Source organism: Heloderma suspectum, chromosome 2 (genome assembly GCF_057233095.1).
Source record: "Heloderma suspectum isolate Gila_16-S chromosome 2, 16-S_ref, whole genome shotgun sequence".
NCBI lineage: Eukaryota > Metazoa > Chordata > Lepidosauria > Squamata > Helodermatidae > Heloderma > Heloderma suspectum.
Genome location: NC_139459.1, coordinates 61504451 through 61522156, shown reverse-complemented (window position 1 = coordinate 61522156; position 17706 = coordinate 61504451). Strand labels below are relative to the sequence as shown.

General features: G+C 41.9%; 1 protein-coding gene across 32 annotated transcripts in view; it reads left to right on the top strand.

Moving 5' to 3' along the window:
- The window catches only part of ARB2A (ARB2 cotranscriptional regulator A), a 362761-nt gene that overhangs the window by 223874 nt on the left and 121181 nt on the right, over nt 1-17706 (top strand). The window contains exon 11 of one of the 32 annotated variants that reach the window (XM_084833664.1): nt 10551-10822. The exons of the other annotated variants lie outside the window; for them this stretch is intronic. Within the exon in view, the coding sequence (XP_084689790.1) occupies nt 10551-10822 (272 nt within the window). The remainder of the gene's footprint in view (nt 1-10550; nt 10823-17706) is intronic. 32 annotated transcript variants of the gene reach the window in all.

Sequence of the window (17706 nt, the reverse complement as noted above, 5' to 3'; positions counted from 1 at the left end):
AATTTAGATTCAGGAACTACCATACTCAAAGATACCTGCAGCACCACAACTGTAAGAACTAGGGTTGTGATCAGGTGATCCCATGGACATGACCAGATGCTGAGTTTCCTCCCCTGAGATGCTTTGCCAGGCCTTTACTGTAGCTGCCTTCAGCTGCTGCTTGTCTGTGGGTCTTTCTGCCTTCAGTCTTGTCTTCAGTAAGTGAAAAACATGCTCTATTGGGTGGAGATCAGGTGACTGACTTGGCCATTGAAGAACATCCCACTTCTTTGCCTGGAGAAACTCTTGGGTAGCTTTTGCTGTATGTTATGGGTCATGATCCATCTGCAATATGAAGCGGCGTCCTATCAGTTTGGCAGCATTTGGCTGAATCTGAGCAGAAAGTATAGCCCTATACACTTCAGAATTCATCCTGCTGCTTTGATCAGCAGTCAGGTCATCAATAAACACCAGTGACCCAGTGTCATTGGCAGCCATACATGCCCATGCCATAACACTGCCTCTACCATGTTTGACAAATGATGTGGTATGCTTTGGATCATGAGTTGTTCCTTTCCTTCGCCATACTTTTCTCTTCCCATCATTCTGGCACAAGTTAATCTTGCTTTCATCAGTCCAAAGAATCTTGTTATAGAAATGGGCAGGCTTTTTTAGGTGTTTGCTGGCAAAGGCTAATCTGTCCTTTTGGTTCTTGAGTGTTACCAGTGGTTTGCACCTTGTTGTGAAGCTTCTGTATTTACATTCATAAAGCCGTCTCTTGATTGTAGATGTTGACAATGACATGCCTACCTCCACAAGAGCCTTCTTGACCTGGCTAGACGTTGTGAAAGGGTTCCTCTTTCGGCTCTCACAAGCAGAATTCTGCTCTCACAAGCAGAATTCTGCTCTCACAAGCAGAATTCTGCGGTCATCCACTTTAGTTGTCTTCCGTGGTCTTCCAGGCCTTTTGCTGTTGCTGAGCTTGCCAGCTAATTCCTTCTTTTTCAGGATGTTCTCAACTGTTGTACTGCCCACTCCCACTGTTTTTGCTATCTCTCTGATGGGTTTATTTTGTTTCCTCAGCCTAACGATGGCCTCATTCGCATGGACACCTCTTTGGACCTCATGTTGGGAGTTCCAGTGAACAGCTACCAAATGCAAATGTAACACTCAGAACCACCTCCAGGCCCTTTATCTGCTTGATTGGTCATGGGGTACCCAGGAAGCAGGCCACAGCTGTCAGCCATTTGTTCCATTACTTATGAGCCACCAACAATGGGGTGTGTGTATGCCATTGGCTGTACATCCTGAATGAATGGTTAGTGCCCCACTTTTGTCAAACCCCTTGAATTACAGCTGACAGTTCTTACTTCGCTCCCATCTGGGTATGTTTCCTTTCAACTTCAATGTGGTGGTGTACAGGGGCCAACTGCCAAAACAGTTATCCTTGTTCCAATATTTCTGGCCCTGACTGTATAATTTTTGAAAATGAACTAAGAAAAAAGCCAAGGTCAAGAAAAATCTGTCAGAACATCTGTGTTAAGTCTATGATGAAGTGACATATCTTGTGTATGCTACTACAAGCATTCATATACTTAGTACAGAGCTAGAGATTGCATTGATCTTAAATAGAGTTTGTAGATCCTTAGGTGAAGTAAATACTGCCACCAAGTCATTTTTAACTTGTGCAAACCTTCCCTTGCTGAGAAATTATATAGCTACTGTTACTACTTTACTGATACCAGAGTCACTAGGAAAGTAGATAGAGCTTGGATATAATAAATAGATTCCTTTAGTTTTCTGTTAGAACACATCAGTGAATTTGTAACTTACATCCAGTGGTGCAGCTAGGGCTGGACCTTAAGGTGGAAGTCTGGAGCCCCACAGCCCAGGGGCTCCCCAAATGACCATCCAGACAGCAGCGGGCAATGCGGGGGGGGGGGCAATGGCAAACAAGCCTTGTATCAGCACCTGGGCCAGTTTGGGCATGCCAGGGTCCACCAGAGCTGACACTGCTCCCTGCAGCATCCTTATTTTTTATCTATGTTAGAGTTAGAGGGTAGCTGATTAGGCATGTACGTCATTGCAGATGCTGATTTTTTATTTTTACTTTTTATATATATTCTTTTTCTTCAACGAAATGGTGCTTATTCCCAAGTCAATGTGTTTAGCATCAGGGCAGCAGAAGCAAACTCCATTTTATTCCTGTAGTCATGATAGCTATATGTGGGCTTAAAATGCAAATCTGAGCATGATCAGAGTATTTCTTTTTGGCAAACAGGGGTGTGTGTTTTTTGTTCTGACATCAGGAATGTAGAACCAGTTGTGAAGCATGGAATGGCAGGGAGGGGAAAAGAGGAATGTTAGTTGTGTGCTTCACAACTGAAGTAAAACACATGGCCATCTAAAGCCCACCCCCCAGCCCCAAATCATTATGTCCAGGGTCCTGTGTTTTCTAGCTGCACTATTGCTTACAAGTTTTAAGACTCCAGCACCTTCCAGCCTTCCTTATAAAAGAGTCTATTATACCAGATATTACACCTCTGATCTTTCATCCACTCAGAGCTCAGTTTCTGTTCAGGTGCTTTTGTTTTTCATCTCGGATCTCCTGATTCTGCCAGATGTCTGCTCTTGCCACAAAGCACCACTCTTAGCCCTGTAAATGATACACACTACTTTGAGTTATGCAATCCTCTATATGTCTTACTATGTCTACATTTATTTAGGCTGTATAGAATAAATTTAAGTGATTACTGGAGGAATTATGTTATTCTCAATTGGGTAGGAGGGTCACAATCTCAATAATGTACAAAATTCCTCTTGATACATACTTTTAAAAAACAAGATGCTTTGGCTTGGCTTAAAAATACAAGGTTGAATGGTTGGATCTCTTTTTCAGATATATCTGAAGAAAGCCAAGCCTGTCAACTGATGCCTGTGCAGGTCTCTGATATCAGTATCTTGTTTTACTGCCCAGTTGTTTAGATTAAAACATGTTCTGTCATATTATGCATAATAGACATTATTATGTCTATTATGGTGGTGGTGTATGGTACACTAGTAGACCAACATCTAAACTCTTGGAAGACCCTGGCACAATGGCAAAAAGCTGGCAGAACTGGGGTGGGGGGAGGGTTGACTTCAATGTGAGGAATGAAGAAAAAGCTGCCCCCTACCACTCACCCACTGGTGGAGCAGAGAAATGGATGTGGCAGTTGCTCCACCAGCAGATTCCCCACCCCTCTGCCATAAATGAATGGTACAGTATTCTGTATGTCAGTTTCAAGTATTGGAGTCTAATGATGTGAGTTGGAAGCAATTTCCTGTGATGCCTGTATAGAAATACTGTTTATAAAGGCAGTTCTTTGACTTCATATGGAAATAGAGAGGCTATTTCAGGATTGTTTTCAAATGGTGCCACTTTATAATTTAATGCATTTCGAAGGGGCATATTTTGCCTTAAATTTATAGATGTAGTGGCCTCTTTTATCTTAATATGATGTTATGCAGGCTAGATTAAACAGTGGGTTGTATCCAGCATTCCCCTCACACAGATGGAAGGTTGCCTTCTGTCTGTGGGAGTCTTCTGATCCAGCAGAGCATTACTCTGGTAGAGTGGAGGACAAGGCAATCTTCATTGATTTCCACCCCACTTCCCCTACAATCCCTGATGCCCCCTGAAAATTTGCTCCATAGTGTTGGGTGACCCTCCAGAACAGTGGGGAAGGCGGTGTTGGTGGCTGTGTGGGGTGGAAACTGGAAAAAATTGCCTTTTCCCCCTTCTGCCAGTTGGTGCATTTTGAGCAGAATATCCAGGGGATGCTCCTGCTGACAGAATGAAATTCTGGATCCACCCCAGTATAGCTTAAGCGCCTAAAAGAAGCAAGAAGCTGTACAATGTAAGGCATATAATACAGACAAAAGGGCCTGCCAACACGCTTACAATCTAAATCAGCATAAACACAAGGATAGGAAAGGGTAAGGAAAGATGATGGAGGAAGAGGTATGCTGAATTCAAGTACTTCAGTTCATTAGAAAAGATATGTGAAACAGATATGTCTTGAAGTGCATCTTAACTGGACTGGACAGTACAAATATCTGGGAGAAATGAATTCCAAAAATGAAATGCCACCGAAGAAAATAGATAAAGGTGTGAGACAACATGTAAGATATATGGCTTAATTGTAAGATTGATCTAGAATGGATATAAAGAGACATTAAAGTGGAAAGATAAGCACTAACGATGAGTGCAAACATTTAGTGTTGTATCTAGTGGTGTCACTCCTCCAGCAGAAGGGAAAGCACTGGTGGAACGGATTTCCCCTTTCCCTCTTCAGTCCCCCATGCAACCCCCCCCCCCAATTTGCTCTGCACAGGGGAGGAGAAGATGGAGAAGTTCTGTTGTATGAGTGACTGTTGCATCCAGCCCTTAAGATTTTTTAAAAATGAATACAATAAGGGAAGGGAAGCCAGGGGTGGGGGATGGAGAAGGAGGAGAAACATGGCCATATTTATGGGTAAGCAAAATGAGAAGAGCTGCAAAAGAATTAATACCAATGTTTTTACAAAAGATAAAATAAGAACAAAAAAGAGTAGATAATCAAATGTAGATATACAAGAATGAGCAAGAGTTTCAGTGGTATTAAACCTATCTTGGATAGTATGTCCTGGATAATAAGAGTTTAGTTAATTCTTGGTCACTGACTCTCTAGGCAGAGATTTCTGTGCAATATGCTCTGAAAGAGATGCCTGAGTTCTTTGCAGACATCATCGACACTATTTTTGTTTTTATATTACCCTTATAAATCCAAGGTCTATTGACTTCACAAATGTGGATCTTGTGACAATGTCACCTCATCATGTGCCATAGATTGACAACTCAATTTTCTGTCATTCTGTAGTGAAGGCTCCTTCAGGACACCATCAGCCCAATTTTTCTTGAAATCTTTCAGCTCCAACTTACTGCTTTTAAATCTTCAATCCACCGGCTGTATTAGATATATTAGTTATCCAGCAAAGAGATCTTGGAGTCATAATGGATAGCTCGCTAACTGAAAACACCTGCTTAGTACGCAATGGTGGGGGAGACACAAATTCTGTGTTAGAAATTATTAGGAAAGGGATTGAAAATAAATGACAAATATCAATATGGCATTCTATAAATCTATTATGCAACTACATTTAGGATACTGTATTCTGGTTTTCTCCCCAGCCATCAGAAAAAGGATATACAGCTTAATAGGATATACAAATGGCAACTAAAATGCATTGATATACATTTCCTATGAGGGGAATTGTTTTGTTGTTTTAATTTATAACTCACAATTCCACATTTGGATGTCACACTAAACAACCCAGAGACAGAGCGACCCTTGATTGTTTTGCTCAGCAGGAGCTGGCGGCCATTCTTGCTTACTCTTGCTTGTTCACGACTACCCAAGTCTAGTGTTCCAGGAATGAGCCTAGCCTCCCTCTGGAATTTCTCATGCATTCTTCCCCTCTTCTGGTGCAACTTCAAGGAGATAGGAAGATTCCACTTCCATTGTAGATTAACCACAGTTGAACATGCCATCAGAACCCTAAACTGTGGTTTAAACTTAATTATAGTTAGTGAAAAGGAGCCAGCTCCATAAACTATGATTTGAAGTTGGCTTGTTTCCATTAACCAGAGTTCGTCTAGGTTCAGACAACATGGCAAATTGTATTCATCCAGAATGGACTGGAAGCTGTAATGCTAAACCATAAGTTAGCATTACAAGATTGAGCATAGCCTTGTGCTGCTAACTTATGGTTTAGCATTACAGCTGAACCAGCCCAGTCTTTCCCATAGTGATGTTGCCTCCACAGAAACATTTTCCTTCATGAAGTTAATCAAGAGGTTTAAAGAATGGAAGGGGAAGCTTTAGAGTTCAGGAAAGGTGAATATTGTCTTATCCAGATGCCATAACAGAAATCCAGCTGGCGCTGTTTAAATAACAAGTGTTTGAGACTTCATGTCTATCTGTAAGACACTGAGCCTATTGTTCAAAGTTACTCTTTGGTTTTAAACTTCTAATGCTTCCTGAAAAATTACTGTCTTATATTTCAATAATAAAAATGTTAAGGCCTACCCTGCAACTCACTCCTTACTTCAAACTAAACCTTGATATCTATGAACATCTTTTGCATAGTGCATGTATTACCTGAAGGTGTGAAAACAACCTGTAAAAGGAACGTGCTAATTTATTCAAATATGTTATGAGTTCAGATCACTAAACAATAGTAGTAAAAGTTGTATATGTACCTTTTGTGTTATCACAAATTATGTTCCTGAATAATTTGGAGTTTGAGAAATCCATTTTCATATTACATCTATCTATGTATGTATGTATGTATGTATGTATGTATGTATCTATCTGTCTATCTATCTATCTATCAATCATGCTGCCTTTCCACTACAAAATAGTGCTGAATGTGGCTAACAATCAAATACAAAAAATGGCACTTATAATTAAAACATTAAAACTCATCTTTTCAAAACACATTCAGTAAAATGCAAATAAAAATAAAACACAAATAAAAGCACATCAATAAGAGAAAAATAACAGCACCCACCAGATTAAAAGCTCATTTTGACAACAAATCAGCTTAGATGCCAAAAGCCTGCCTGATTTTACAAGATTTATATCAAATACATAACTTAGAAAGTGTATAATAAAGTTTTATACTTAGAAAACTATATTATGCTGAACCTATATTTTCTAATTTCTGTGTTCATTTGAAAGTCTAAAATTTGAATTAAAAATAAAGGCATGTATAAGTAAATGTAATAATCCCCTTAAGGCCAAGTTTTGTAAGAAACAAGCAATTTTGTTTATTTGCAAAACACAAAGCAAAAAAACACACATTAAGGCTGTTTGGCTCATTAGCTATAAGCAATAGACTCACTAACTAATATTATAAATCTACAGCCTGAATTATTCAGACCTGGAATACCCATTTCTCTTAATTAGTACACATTAAATATAAGGGAGCGCTATGCTCTATACGGTATCCCTAGCTCTAGTTTAAGGAATTCAGAGACCAAGGGTGGGAAGAACCTATGCCTAACTCTGTAGTTCCTTTCACATATAAAATACATGGTCATACATGTAGATATATTAGAATCTATATATCATATTTTTATAGTTTAAATACTTACATGTGGTAAAAGGATATCAGTTCTTCACAAAATCAAAATGTGGATGTCCTTTGTGGTTAAGGCTATATTCACAGTGAATATATGATATTATAAAAATAAATAATAAAACAAGGAAGAATTTCCCAGTGTTAGGTAACAGACTGTGTGGAATGTGATATGTGTTTTTTCCCATGGGGAGGTGCCTTTGTCCCACAGTATCCTTTTCTATCCTAGTTCTTACAGTTGTGGTGCTGCAGGTATCTTTGAGTATGGTAGTTCCTGAATCTAAATTGGTACAAATCTCTTATTCAAAGTAAGAGACTCATGGATGCTAGTGGTGGGAATGCTGAAATGAAAAGAAATGGGGACAGTTGTTTGGGGTAAACAATCCACAAGACTTCTAGAACTATTTACAATGTTGTTATTAAAATGGTATGTTTTATAACTGGTACAGTCAGGGCCAGACATATTGGAACAAGAATAACTGTTTTGGCAATTGGCCTCTGTACACCACCACATTGAAGTTGAAAGGAAACACACCCAGATGGGAGCGAAGTCAGGACTTTCAGCTGTAATTCAAGGGGTTTGACAAAAGTGGGGCACTAACCATTCAGGATGTACAGCCAGTGGCATACACACACACCCATCGTTGGTGGCTCATAGATAATGGAACGAATGGCTGACAAGCAGCTGCATGGCATGTTTCCTGGGTACCCCATGACCAATCAAGCAGAGAAAAGGCCTGGAGGTGGTTCTGGGTGTTACATTTGCATTTGGTAGCTGTTCACTGGAACTCCCAACATGAGGTCCAAAGAGGTGTCCATGCAAGTGAAGGAAGCCATCATTAGGCTGAGGAAACAAACCCATCAGAGAGATAGCAAAAACAGTGGGAGTGGCCAGTACAACAGTTTGGAACATCCTGAAAAAGAAGGAATTAACTGGCAAGCTCAGCAACAGCAAAAGGCCTGGAAGACCACGGAAGATAACTAAAGTGGATGACCGCAGAATTCTGCTTGTGGTGAAGAGGAACCCTTTCACAACATCTAGCCAGGTCAAGAAGGCTCTTGTGGAGGTAGGCATGTCATTGTCAACATCTACAGTCAAGAGACGGCTTTATGAAAGTGAATACAGAGGCTTCACAACAAGGTGCAAACCACTGGTAATGCTCAAGAACCAAAAGGACAGATTAGCCTTTGCCTGCAAACACCTAAAAAAGCCTGCCCAGTTCTGGAATAAGATTCTTTGGACTGATGAAACCAAGATTAACTTGTATCAGAATGATGGGAAGAGAAAAGTATGGCGAAGGAAAGGAACAGCTCATGATCCAAAGCATACCACATCATCTGTCAAACATGGTGGAGGCAGCGTTATGGCATGGGCATGTATAGCTGCCAATGGAACCGGGTCACTGGTGTTTATTGATGACCTGACTGCTGATCAAAGCAGCAGGATGAATTCTGAAGTGTATAGGGCTATACTTTCTGCTCAGATTCAGCCGAATGCTGCCAAACTGATAGGACGCCGCTTCATATTGCAGATGGATCATGACCCAAAACATACAGCAAAAGCTACCCAAGAGTTTCTCCAGGCAAAGAAGTGGGATGTTCTTCAATGGCCAAATCAGTCACCTGATCTCCACCCAATAGAGCATGCTTTTCACTTACTGAAGACAAGACTGAAGGCAGAAAGACCCACAGACAAGCAGCAGCTGAAGGCAGCTGCAGTAAAGGCCTGGCAAAGCATCTCGAGGGAGGAAACTCAGCATCTGGTCATGTCCATGGGTTCCAGACTTCAGGCAGTCATTGACTGCAAAGGATTTTCATCCAGGTATTAAAGGCGATCCTTAAGTTTGAAATGATGTTGGTTTGTTCCATTAGCCACCAACGATGGGTGTGTGTGTATGCCACTGGCTGTCCTTCTTGAAGGGTTAGTGCCCCACTTTTGTCAAGCCCCTTGAATTACAGCTGAAAGTCCTGACTTTGCTCCCATCTGGGTGTGTTTCCTTTCAACTTCAATGTGGTGGTGTACAGAGGCCAACTGCCAAAACAGTTATCCTTGTTCCAATATTTCTGGCCCTGACTGTATGTTGCCTCAAAAAATGAGAAACGTTAAGATAATTTTAATTAGCAAATGAAATTGCATGCTTCCACTTACTGTTTTATGAACATAGCTTTTGTGGCCATAAATGATAAGTACAGCATTTCTTCATAAATAATAATGGAGCAAATTTAAATAAAGACTATAAACAATTAAAGTATATGAGCCTCTTTCAGGATGATCAATTCAAGTCACTTTTATTTCACCAAACATACGGAAATTATTATATTAATGAATGTTCTAGGAAAACATCTGATTCTGACCCTTGGACTAAATAATAAGTGGGACCTATATGTGAGCACTTTTTCCACATTTTAAAAATATTACTGTTGTGTCAGAAATGCTTTACCCTGCTATTAGGGAAATTTGAAACTTCCTGTTCATAAAGTTCATATCTTTGTTGGAAGCTTCTTTTTAATGTCAAATAGAATATTAATTTTAACTCACATAATCTTTTTTAAGCATTGGTCAGATTTTTCTCCATGGACACTGCGGATTCAAACATATTGGATGTGCCTGTGGGGTATGCTGACCTCAGAGCCTTCTGTCAAGGGTTTGGCCCTTTCCGTTAAGGTTGCACTTCTGTATTTAACTGCTGTTGTTATGGGGGGGGGGGTCTACTCCCCTCCTGTAGTTCTTTTCTTTAGCTGTCACAAATATTATTTTATAGCACAATTCATTTATTTATATATGACTTCTTTGGTCTGAATAATTTATAATCAAGGCATGTTGCATTTTCTGTTAAAGCCTCTATTCATTATTAAATCAACATTATTTGTTCTATCACTATGATGTTTGTTCTGGAAGATCTCTTGTGGTGGGGAAAGTGCAAGCTATCTGAATTTCAGAGATTTTAGATGAAAGATGGCTGACTTTTACAGCAATTTAAATATTGGACATAGATGAGTGGTCTTCACTATTTTTCAAGTGGGAGCCACTTTGGTAACAACAAAAACCAGTGTAAGAGCAGCCCTTCCCCGCACCTAGTCTGTCTTCCTCTCCCCATACACCCCCTGCCACATCTGTCTCCCTTCTCCTCCCCTGTCTGCCTGCCCTGTCTTCTTCTTTCCTGCCACCTGCCGCATCTGTCCCCCTCCCAAGGCCAGCCAAGACATTTTGCTGCCTGAGGCGGAACAGCAAATGAATGCCCCCTCCCCTAAGTCAAGGTGTATAGTTAAGTTATTTTGTCACTTACATACACTGAAGCTTATTATGCTATAATAAATGTGTGAGTCTTCAGGATGCTGCAAGACGCTGTGGCTTTTGAACATAAAAGATCAAGAGGCCCCTGTGTTTCTTCACTACCTTTCTCTAGATAGTGCAAACCCCTGCTGTCAAGGAGGACTATGCACCTACCAGAGCCTGGCCTCGTGGATCATCAACCAACAAGTACTCTCCAGAAAGATGCTTTCAGAGCCAAGGAGATCCAGATACACTCAAGCAAGCCAAGCCAAGCCACGCTACACACCCATATATTACCTTGCCCCAAGTCCAAACATTGTTGCTCACATTCCTCTTTGACAGCAAAACCATTTCTGTTCCTACATCCCTGGTAAGGGGCCTGGGCCACCTTGGAAGAAGCAACAGGTGAGGAAGGCCTATGGCACTCCATTTGTCATGTCAGAAGCCAGTACACCGGCCCTTCCCCTTTCTAGGAGCCTAATTGCCTACAGTGGCAAAGTCAGTGTAGCAATTGGGTAGATGCTGCTCTCTGCACAGTCAGGCATCAGCTTCCAATGGCGTTGTTAGGCAATTTTGGACGTTGGATGATGCATCCTTACATCTTAAAGATACATCATTTCACTTCAAATGGCAGGTATACTTTCCCCATTCCACAGCTGCTGCATTCCTGAAGTTAGAGCAAAAATATTAATAATGGCAACTGTGTTAGTTTTTTTTAAAAGATTCCACACATGTGCAGAGTGCAGAGTTTCACATTTTAAACTCACTTAACTCATAACTGCACATCACCATGACTACAGGAATAAAGTAGGACTTCCTTTAGCTGCCCTGATGTAAGAACCATTTTGTTGTAGAAAAGGATAATATATTTTTTAATTAATAATTTAGAAGGATTTAAATGTAAAAATAAGCATCTGTAACCATGTACAGAATTTTCCCATGGAAAACTTGGCTAGTTCAGTGTTGTGATCATGACATTATTTGGTTGGGACTGAAATGCAGTTATGGATGACTTAAGGCATTCTGTACATGTTTAGGGGCACTAATCTTATTACTTAACATATTATAGCTGTAACGATTTCCGGGGTTGGGGGGACCTATAAGCTGCCTGCTTTACTTAGCCTGTGCCTCTGTCACTGATGTACAGACTGAAACTCCCAGGACTGCACCCCTGTACCTTACACTCCCTTATGGGCTCAACTTCTGGCCCAGGGTGGCATAGCCTCCGCTTTCCAACAAACCCACTCCTCCGTGGTCTCCCAACATGGGGTTCAGACTCTCCTTTTAAGGGGTAGCTGGTAAGGGCAACGTGCTGTTCTGCACATAACTGCCCCTACACCTGTGCCCTGTTAGCAAGGCCATTCCATAACCAAAAGGGAGTTTTCTGGCCCATGTTCTACAGACCAAGAACACTTAAAGGGAGAGTAGCAAAGTTTTAGCAAAGTTATTGTGGCTTCCCACCACAATAGCCTTTAAACACGATTGAAGCGTCCCAAAGCATCCTCTTACTCTATTTGTCCAATGTCTTCATCTGTATCCCCCACTCATTCCTTTTCTGTATCCTCCCTTCTTTCTTAGGCTGCAGTCATATGCACATTTACCTCAGAGTAAGGCCTATTGAGGGGGCCGCGGTGGCTTAGTGGTTAAGACGCTGAACTGCAGACTGGAAGGTCGGCAAGTCAGCAGTTCAAGACCCGAGTGCTGCGTGACGGAGTGAGCTCCCGTCTTCAGTCCCAGCTTCTGCTAACCTAGCAGTTCGAAAGCAAGACATTGCAAGTAGATAAATAGGTACCGCCTCGGTGGGAAAGGTAACAGCACTCCGTGCACCTCAGTGTTCAGTCATGCCGGCCACATGACCACGGAAGCGTCTTCGGACAGCGCTGGCTCTTCGGCTTAGAAACGGGGATGAGCACCGCACCCTAGAGTTGGACACGACTGGTTGGGGACACCTTTACCTTTACGGCCTATTGAACTTAATGACTGACTAGACATATCTAGGATTGTACTGCAACTCTGTTTTTAAAGTGACACAAAGCTCTCGCACCCATCCCCGTCTTTGCCAAAGAAACAGCTTGCTGATTTCTGCGTCATGTTTCTGCACCTGAACAAGGGAACACCCTAAAATAAGCAGGAGCAGATAGTTTGTTTTAGCACTCCTGTGAACTTAAAAACCTGAAGCTAGATGCAGAAATCCACTACTGAATCCTCCGTACCAGGAATGGCCTCAGGTTGTTGCAATTTTTTTCCCCGTCCTCCTTCCTGCTTCAGCAGGGAGAGGGAAGACCAAGTTCACTTTAGCCTCTTTTTTTTCTCTCCCAGCCCTGTGTGGCAGCATGAGGAGAGGAGACACACACTGTCTGGCAGCATCTCTCTTTAATCTCACACCAGCAGCGGGGGCTGCAGGACTGTGCAGGTGGGTGTGTGGATGTGTGAGCAGGCGAGAGGTGCTGGCAGGAGGTGGAAGCAACAACAAAGGATTAGTTTGGAGACTTGGAGCACCACTGTGCACTAGCAGCCCCAAGCTCTGCAAACACAATGTAAGGTTGGTGGTTGGGATGGGAGGGTGGTGGCTCAGCAGAGGAGGGGAGTCCAAACCACCTCTCCTTGCATCTGCTTCATTAAAGGGCTGTCTCTGCTCCCCCCCACACACACACACAATTCACTGCTTTTCCTGCTCTGCCTGAGCTTTTGCAAGCCACCAGTGGGCTGTGGGCCTTGCAGTGAAGACCAGGGACAGAGACAATACTTATTTTATGTCACACGTCCACAGTGGCCTAGTGTATTCCCTAACTGGCTTCCCCTGCCTCTCCTCAAGTTTTGCAGCTAGTAGTTAGAGATGGGGTAAAGTTAGGGTGGAATTCTTACGGGTCCCATGGCGTAGGAGGAGGGCTTACAGGAAAATAAAGGGAGTTTGTGTAAGATTCAGCTTAACTTGACATGGGAAACTTCCTAGAACTTGGTCAGACAAATTTGGGGAATTCACAGCTCCCTTGCTTTCAAGGAGCTTCTCTGAACTGTGCCCTATGCCAAGAGTTCTCAGGGACAGTTCCGGAGTCCTAAAAAGCAGCTTCTGGGGGCGTTTGCACATCTTTATGTCTGAAATGTGATTACTGTCCAGGACTTAAGTTTAAAAAAAATAGATGAAAGTTTGAAAGGTAATAGAAAACTCACAACATGCTTTTTGACCATAGTGATTGTGGAAGTAAAACTAAAAAAAAAAGACAGTGCTTACATTATGAGCCAGGACAGAACTCAGAAAACAGACAAAAAAACTTAGAGAGTTCTTTGAGAAAGCTTGTAAATATCAAGTCATTTCCAAATTGAGCTGAGGGAAGATTGCCCATCATTAGTGAAAATACGTAGCGCAAATTTGATTTTCTGGGGAATGTTGATATGTCATGGAGTTATATTACATAATGTCACTAGATATGTAATCAGTTAACCAAGGGTTAAGTGGGAAACAGAAACAGATGAGTCTTCTGTCAGGGTCTTCTTTCCTTCTCCACTGCAGGGCCAACTGCCATTAGTGATGCTGCCAGGATAAGTAGATCTAAAGTGGTCCAGGTCAAGTGGACCCCCAAAGCAGCTCTCAATATTCATAAAATACAATTCTATATAAAGACCTTACCGTGAAAAAATTTAAACCATAGCACAAACACACAGATGAGGGGAGATGTGGGTGGAGAAGAGAGAAGGAGAACAGGTTAAAAAAACATAGTTTTAAAATGCTGAACTAAAAAAGTGTGCTATGGTACAGGGGAGGGGTCAGTCCAGTTGATTCAGGATCGCACATGTGATAATGTCTACCTCCCTCCCTTTCCTTTCTCACACAGGGCAGTTGGCCTTTCATGGCGACTGTGTTTCTGGGAGGGGGCCAGGGAGGTGATCAGTCCAACTGATTCAGGACCCAGCAGGATGTATGCCAACTGTATACCAGGAATCCTTGTTTAGGCTTCTGAAGACAAGGATACAAATGTTGCTAGCTCACTTTATGAAAAATGTGTTAGGCTACTCAGATAGCATTAAATGCCAACTGATGGCTCTCTGCTTTCAGCAGCAGCACCACACTATTCCAACTAGTGATGTCCCAAGAAATTGTATAGGTACACACACCCCTGTGTGATAAGTTGCCAAGTAGATTTAGGACAAGCAGGACTTGCTTGACCCATATCTTAAAAAAAGGGTTTTTAAATACTTAATTATAAATCTTTGAATGTACAAAAGAACAGGAAGTAGCTTACACATCATTGTAGTTCTCATTTTTCTGTTACAGATTTCAGCAGTAAAATAACCACAACAGAACATCTAAAACACAGCAGTACAAGTATACCTAGATTACTGATGAGAATCAAACCAATGACTACATTTTCCAGATTTGTACATAAATGGCAGGTGGCGTACACCTGTTTTCTGATATATTCGTGAAAGAAATAAAAGGGTGCCAAATCATGTAAAACACATCTGGGCTTGTTTGTTCTTTTAGAAGCCTAAGTTGGTATGTTAGCTTCTCAGCAATGGCTATGTGCCAAACCTTTTGGTACCAAACTTCAATTGAAATTACTGTATTATTTTTCCAAGGACTTGCGAATACTAATCGTGCTGCCATCAACAGGAACAAAATTAGGTCCTTATGCTGTATTGCTTTATGGTCTTCCTCAAAAACGCCTAACAAGGCTATTTTGGGATCTTTGGGAATCTGTTGTTTAGTAATTGACAAAATTTATTTAAAGGTATTTTCCTAAAAGGTCTCCAATAAAGGGCACAACCACCGCATGTACTTTTACAGCCACAACCTCTCCAACACTCCAATTTATGTGTGCCCGTTATTTGTGAAAGTTTAGTGGCATAATATACCACCTATGAATTAATTTAAGGGCTGATTCCCTTACATGTGCAGAGACTGATGTAATTGTTTCCAGTTCCACACTGTTGCACATTTTTCCTCTGAGATTTGCTAACCAATGTCTTCTTCCAAAATTGTTTTAAGGCCTTCAGGATTACTTGTTGTGCAGTTAGTTTGTTGTTGTTGTTGTTCAGTCGTGTCCGACTCTTCGTGACCCCATGGACCATAGCACGCCAGGCCTTCCTGTCCTGTGCTCTCTCCCGGAGTGTGCTCAAGTTCATATTCATTGCATTGGTGATGCTATCTAGCCATCTCATCCTCTGTCGTCCCCTTCTCCTTTTGCCTTCAATCTTCCCCAGCATCAGGGTCTTTTCCAGAGAGTTTTCTCTTCGCATTAGGTGGCCAAAATATTTCAGCTTCAGCTTCAGTATCTGTCCTTCCAATGAGCAGTCAGGGTTGATTTCCTTTAGGATGGACTGATTTGACCTCCTTGCAGTCCAGGGGACTCGTAAGAGTCTTCTCCAGCACCACAGCTCGAAAGCATCAATTCTTTGGCGCTCAGCCTTCCTTATAGTCCAGCTCTCACAGCCATACATTACTACTGGGAAAACCATAGCTTTGATTAGACGGACCTTTGTCGGCAAGGTGGTGTCTCTGCTTCTTACTATGCTGTCTAGGTTTGCCATAGCTTTCCTCCCCAGGAGCAAGCGTCTTTTTAATTTCATGGCTACAGTCACCGTCTGTGGTGATCTTGGAGCCCAAGAAAGTAAAATCTGTCACTGCTTCCATTTCTTCCCCTTCTATATGCCAGGAAGTGATGGGGCCAGATGCCATGATCTTCGTTTTTTTAATGTTGAGTTTCAAACCAGCTTTTGCACTCTCCCCTTTCACCCTCAACAAGAGGCTCTTGAGATCCTCTTCGCTTTCTGCCATTAGGGTGGTATCGTCTGCATATCGGAGGTTGTTGATAATTCTCCCGGCAATCTTAATTCCGACCTGTGATTCATCCAACATGGCGTTTCTCATGATGTACTCTGCATATAAGTTAAATAAGCAGGGTGACAATATGCAGCCTTGTCGTACTCCTTTCCCAATTTTGAACCACTCAGTTGTTCCATGTCTGGTTCTTACTGTTGCTTCTTGACCCTCGTACAGGTTTCTCAGGAGACAGGTAAGGTGGTCTGGTACTCCCATCACTTTAAGAATTTGCCACAGTTTGTTGTGATCCACACAATCAAAGGCTTTAGCGTAGTCAATGAAGCAGAAATAGACATTTTTCTGGAATTCTCTTGCTTTCTCCGTGATCCAACGAACGTTGGCGATTTGATCTCTAGTTCCTCTGCCTCTTCGAAACCCGCTTGTACTTCCGGTAGTTCTCGGTTCGCATAGTGCTGAAGCCTAGCTTGTAGGATTTTGAGCATCACCTTGCTGGCATGTGAAATGAGCGCAATTGTGTGGTAGTTTGAACACTCTTTGGCATTGCCCTTCTTTGGAATTGGAATGTAAACTGACCTTTTCCAGTCTTGCGGCCATTGTTGAGTGTTCCAAATTTGTTGGCATATTGAATGCAGCACTTTAACAGCATCATCTTTTAGGATTTTCAATAGCTCAGCTGGAAGACTGTCATCTCCGCTAGCTTTGTTGTTAGTAATGCTTCCTAAGGCCCACTAGACTTCACTCTCGAGGATGTCCGGCTCAAGTTCAGTGGCTGCACTGTCCTGGCTATCAGGGACATTAAGATCTTACCTGTATAGTTCTTCTGTGTATTCTTGCCACCTCTTCTTAATCTCATCTGCTTCTGTTAGGTTCCTGCCTTCTTTGTCTTTTATCATGCCCGTCTTTGCACAAAACGTTCCCTTGAGATCTCCAATTTTCTTGAAGAGATCTCTAGTCTTTCCCATTCTGTTGTTTTCCTCGATTTCTTTGCATTGTTCATTTAAGAAGGCCTTCTTGTGTCTCTCCTTGCTATTCTCTGGAACTCTGCATTCAGTTGGATATATCTTCCCCTTTCTCCCTTGCTTTTCACTTCCCTTCTTTCTTCCACTACTTGTAAAGTCTCATCAGACAGCCACTTGGCTTTCTTGCATTTCTTTTTCTTTGGGATGGATTTCGTTGCTGCCTCCTGAACAATGTTACGGACCTCCGTCCATAGTTCCTCAGGCACTCTGTCTATCAGGTCTAATCCCTGAAATCTATTCCTCACCTCCACTGTATATTCATAAGGGATATGATTTAGGTCATACCTGAATGGTTTAGTGGTTTTCCCTACGTTCTTCAATTTAAGCTGAAATTTTGCAACAAGAAGCTCATGATCTGAGCCACAGTCAACTCCAGGTCTGGTTTTTACTGACTGTATAGAGCTTCTCCATCTTTGGCTGCAAAGGACATAATCAATCTGATTTCGATATTGACCATCTGGTGATGTCCATGTGTAGAGTCGCCTCTT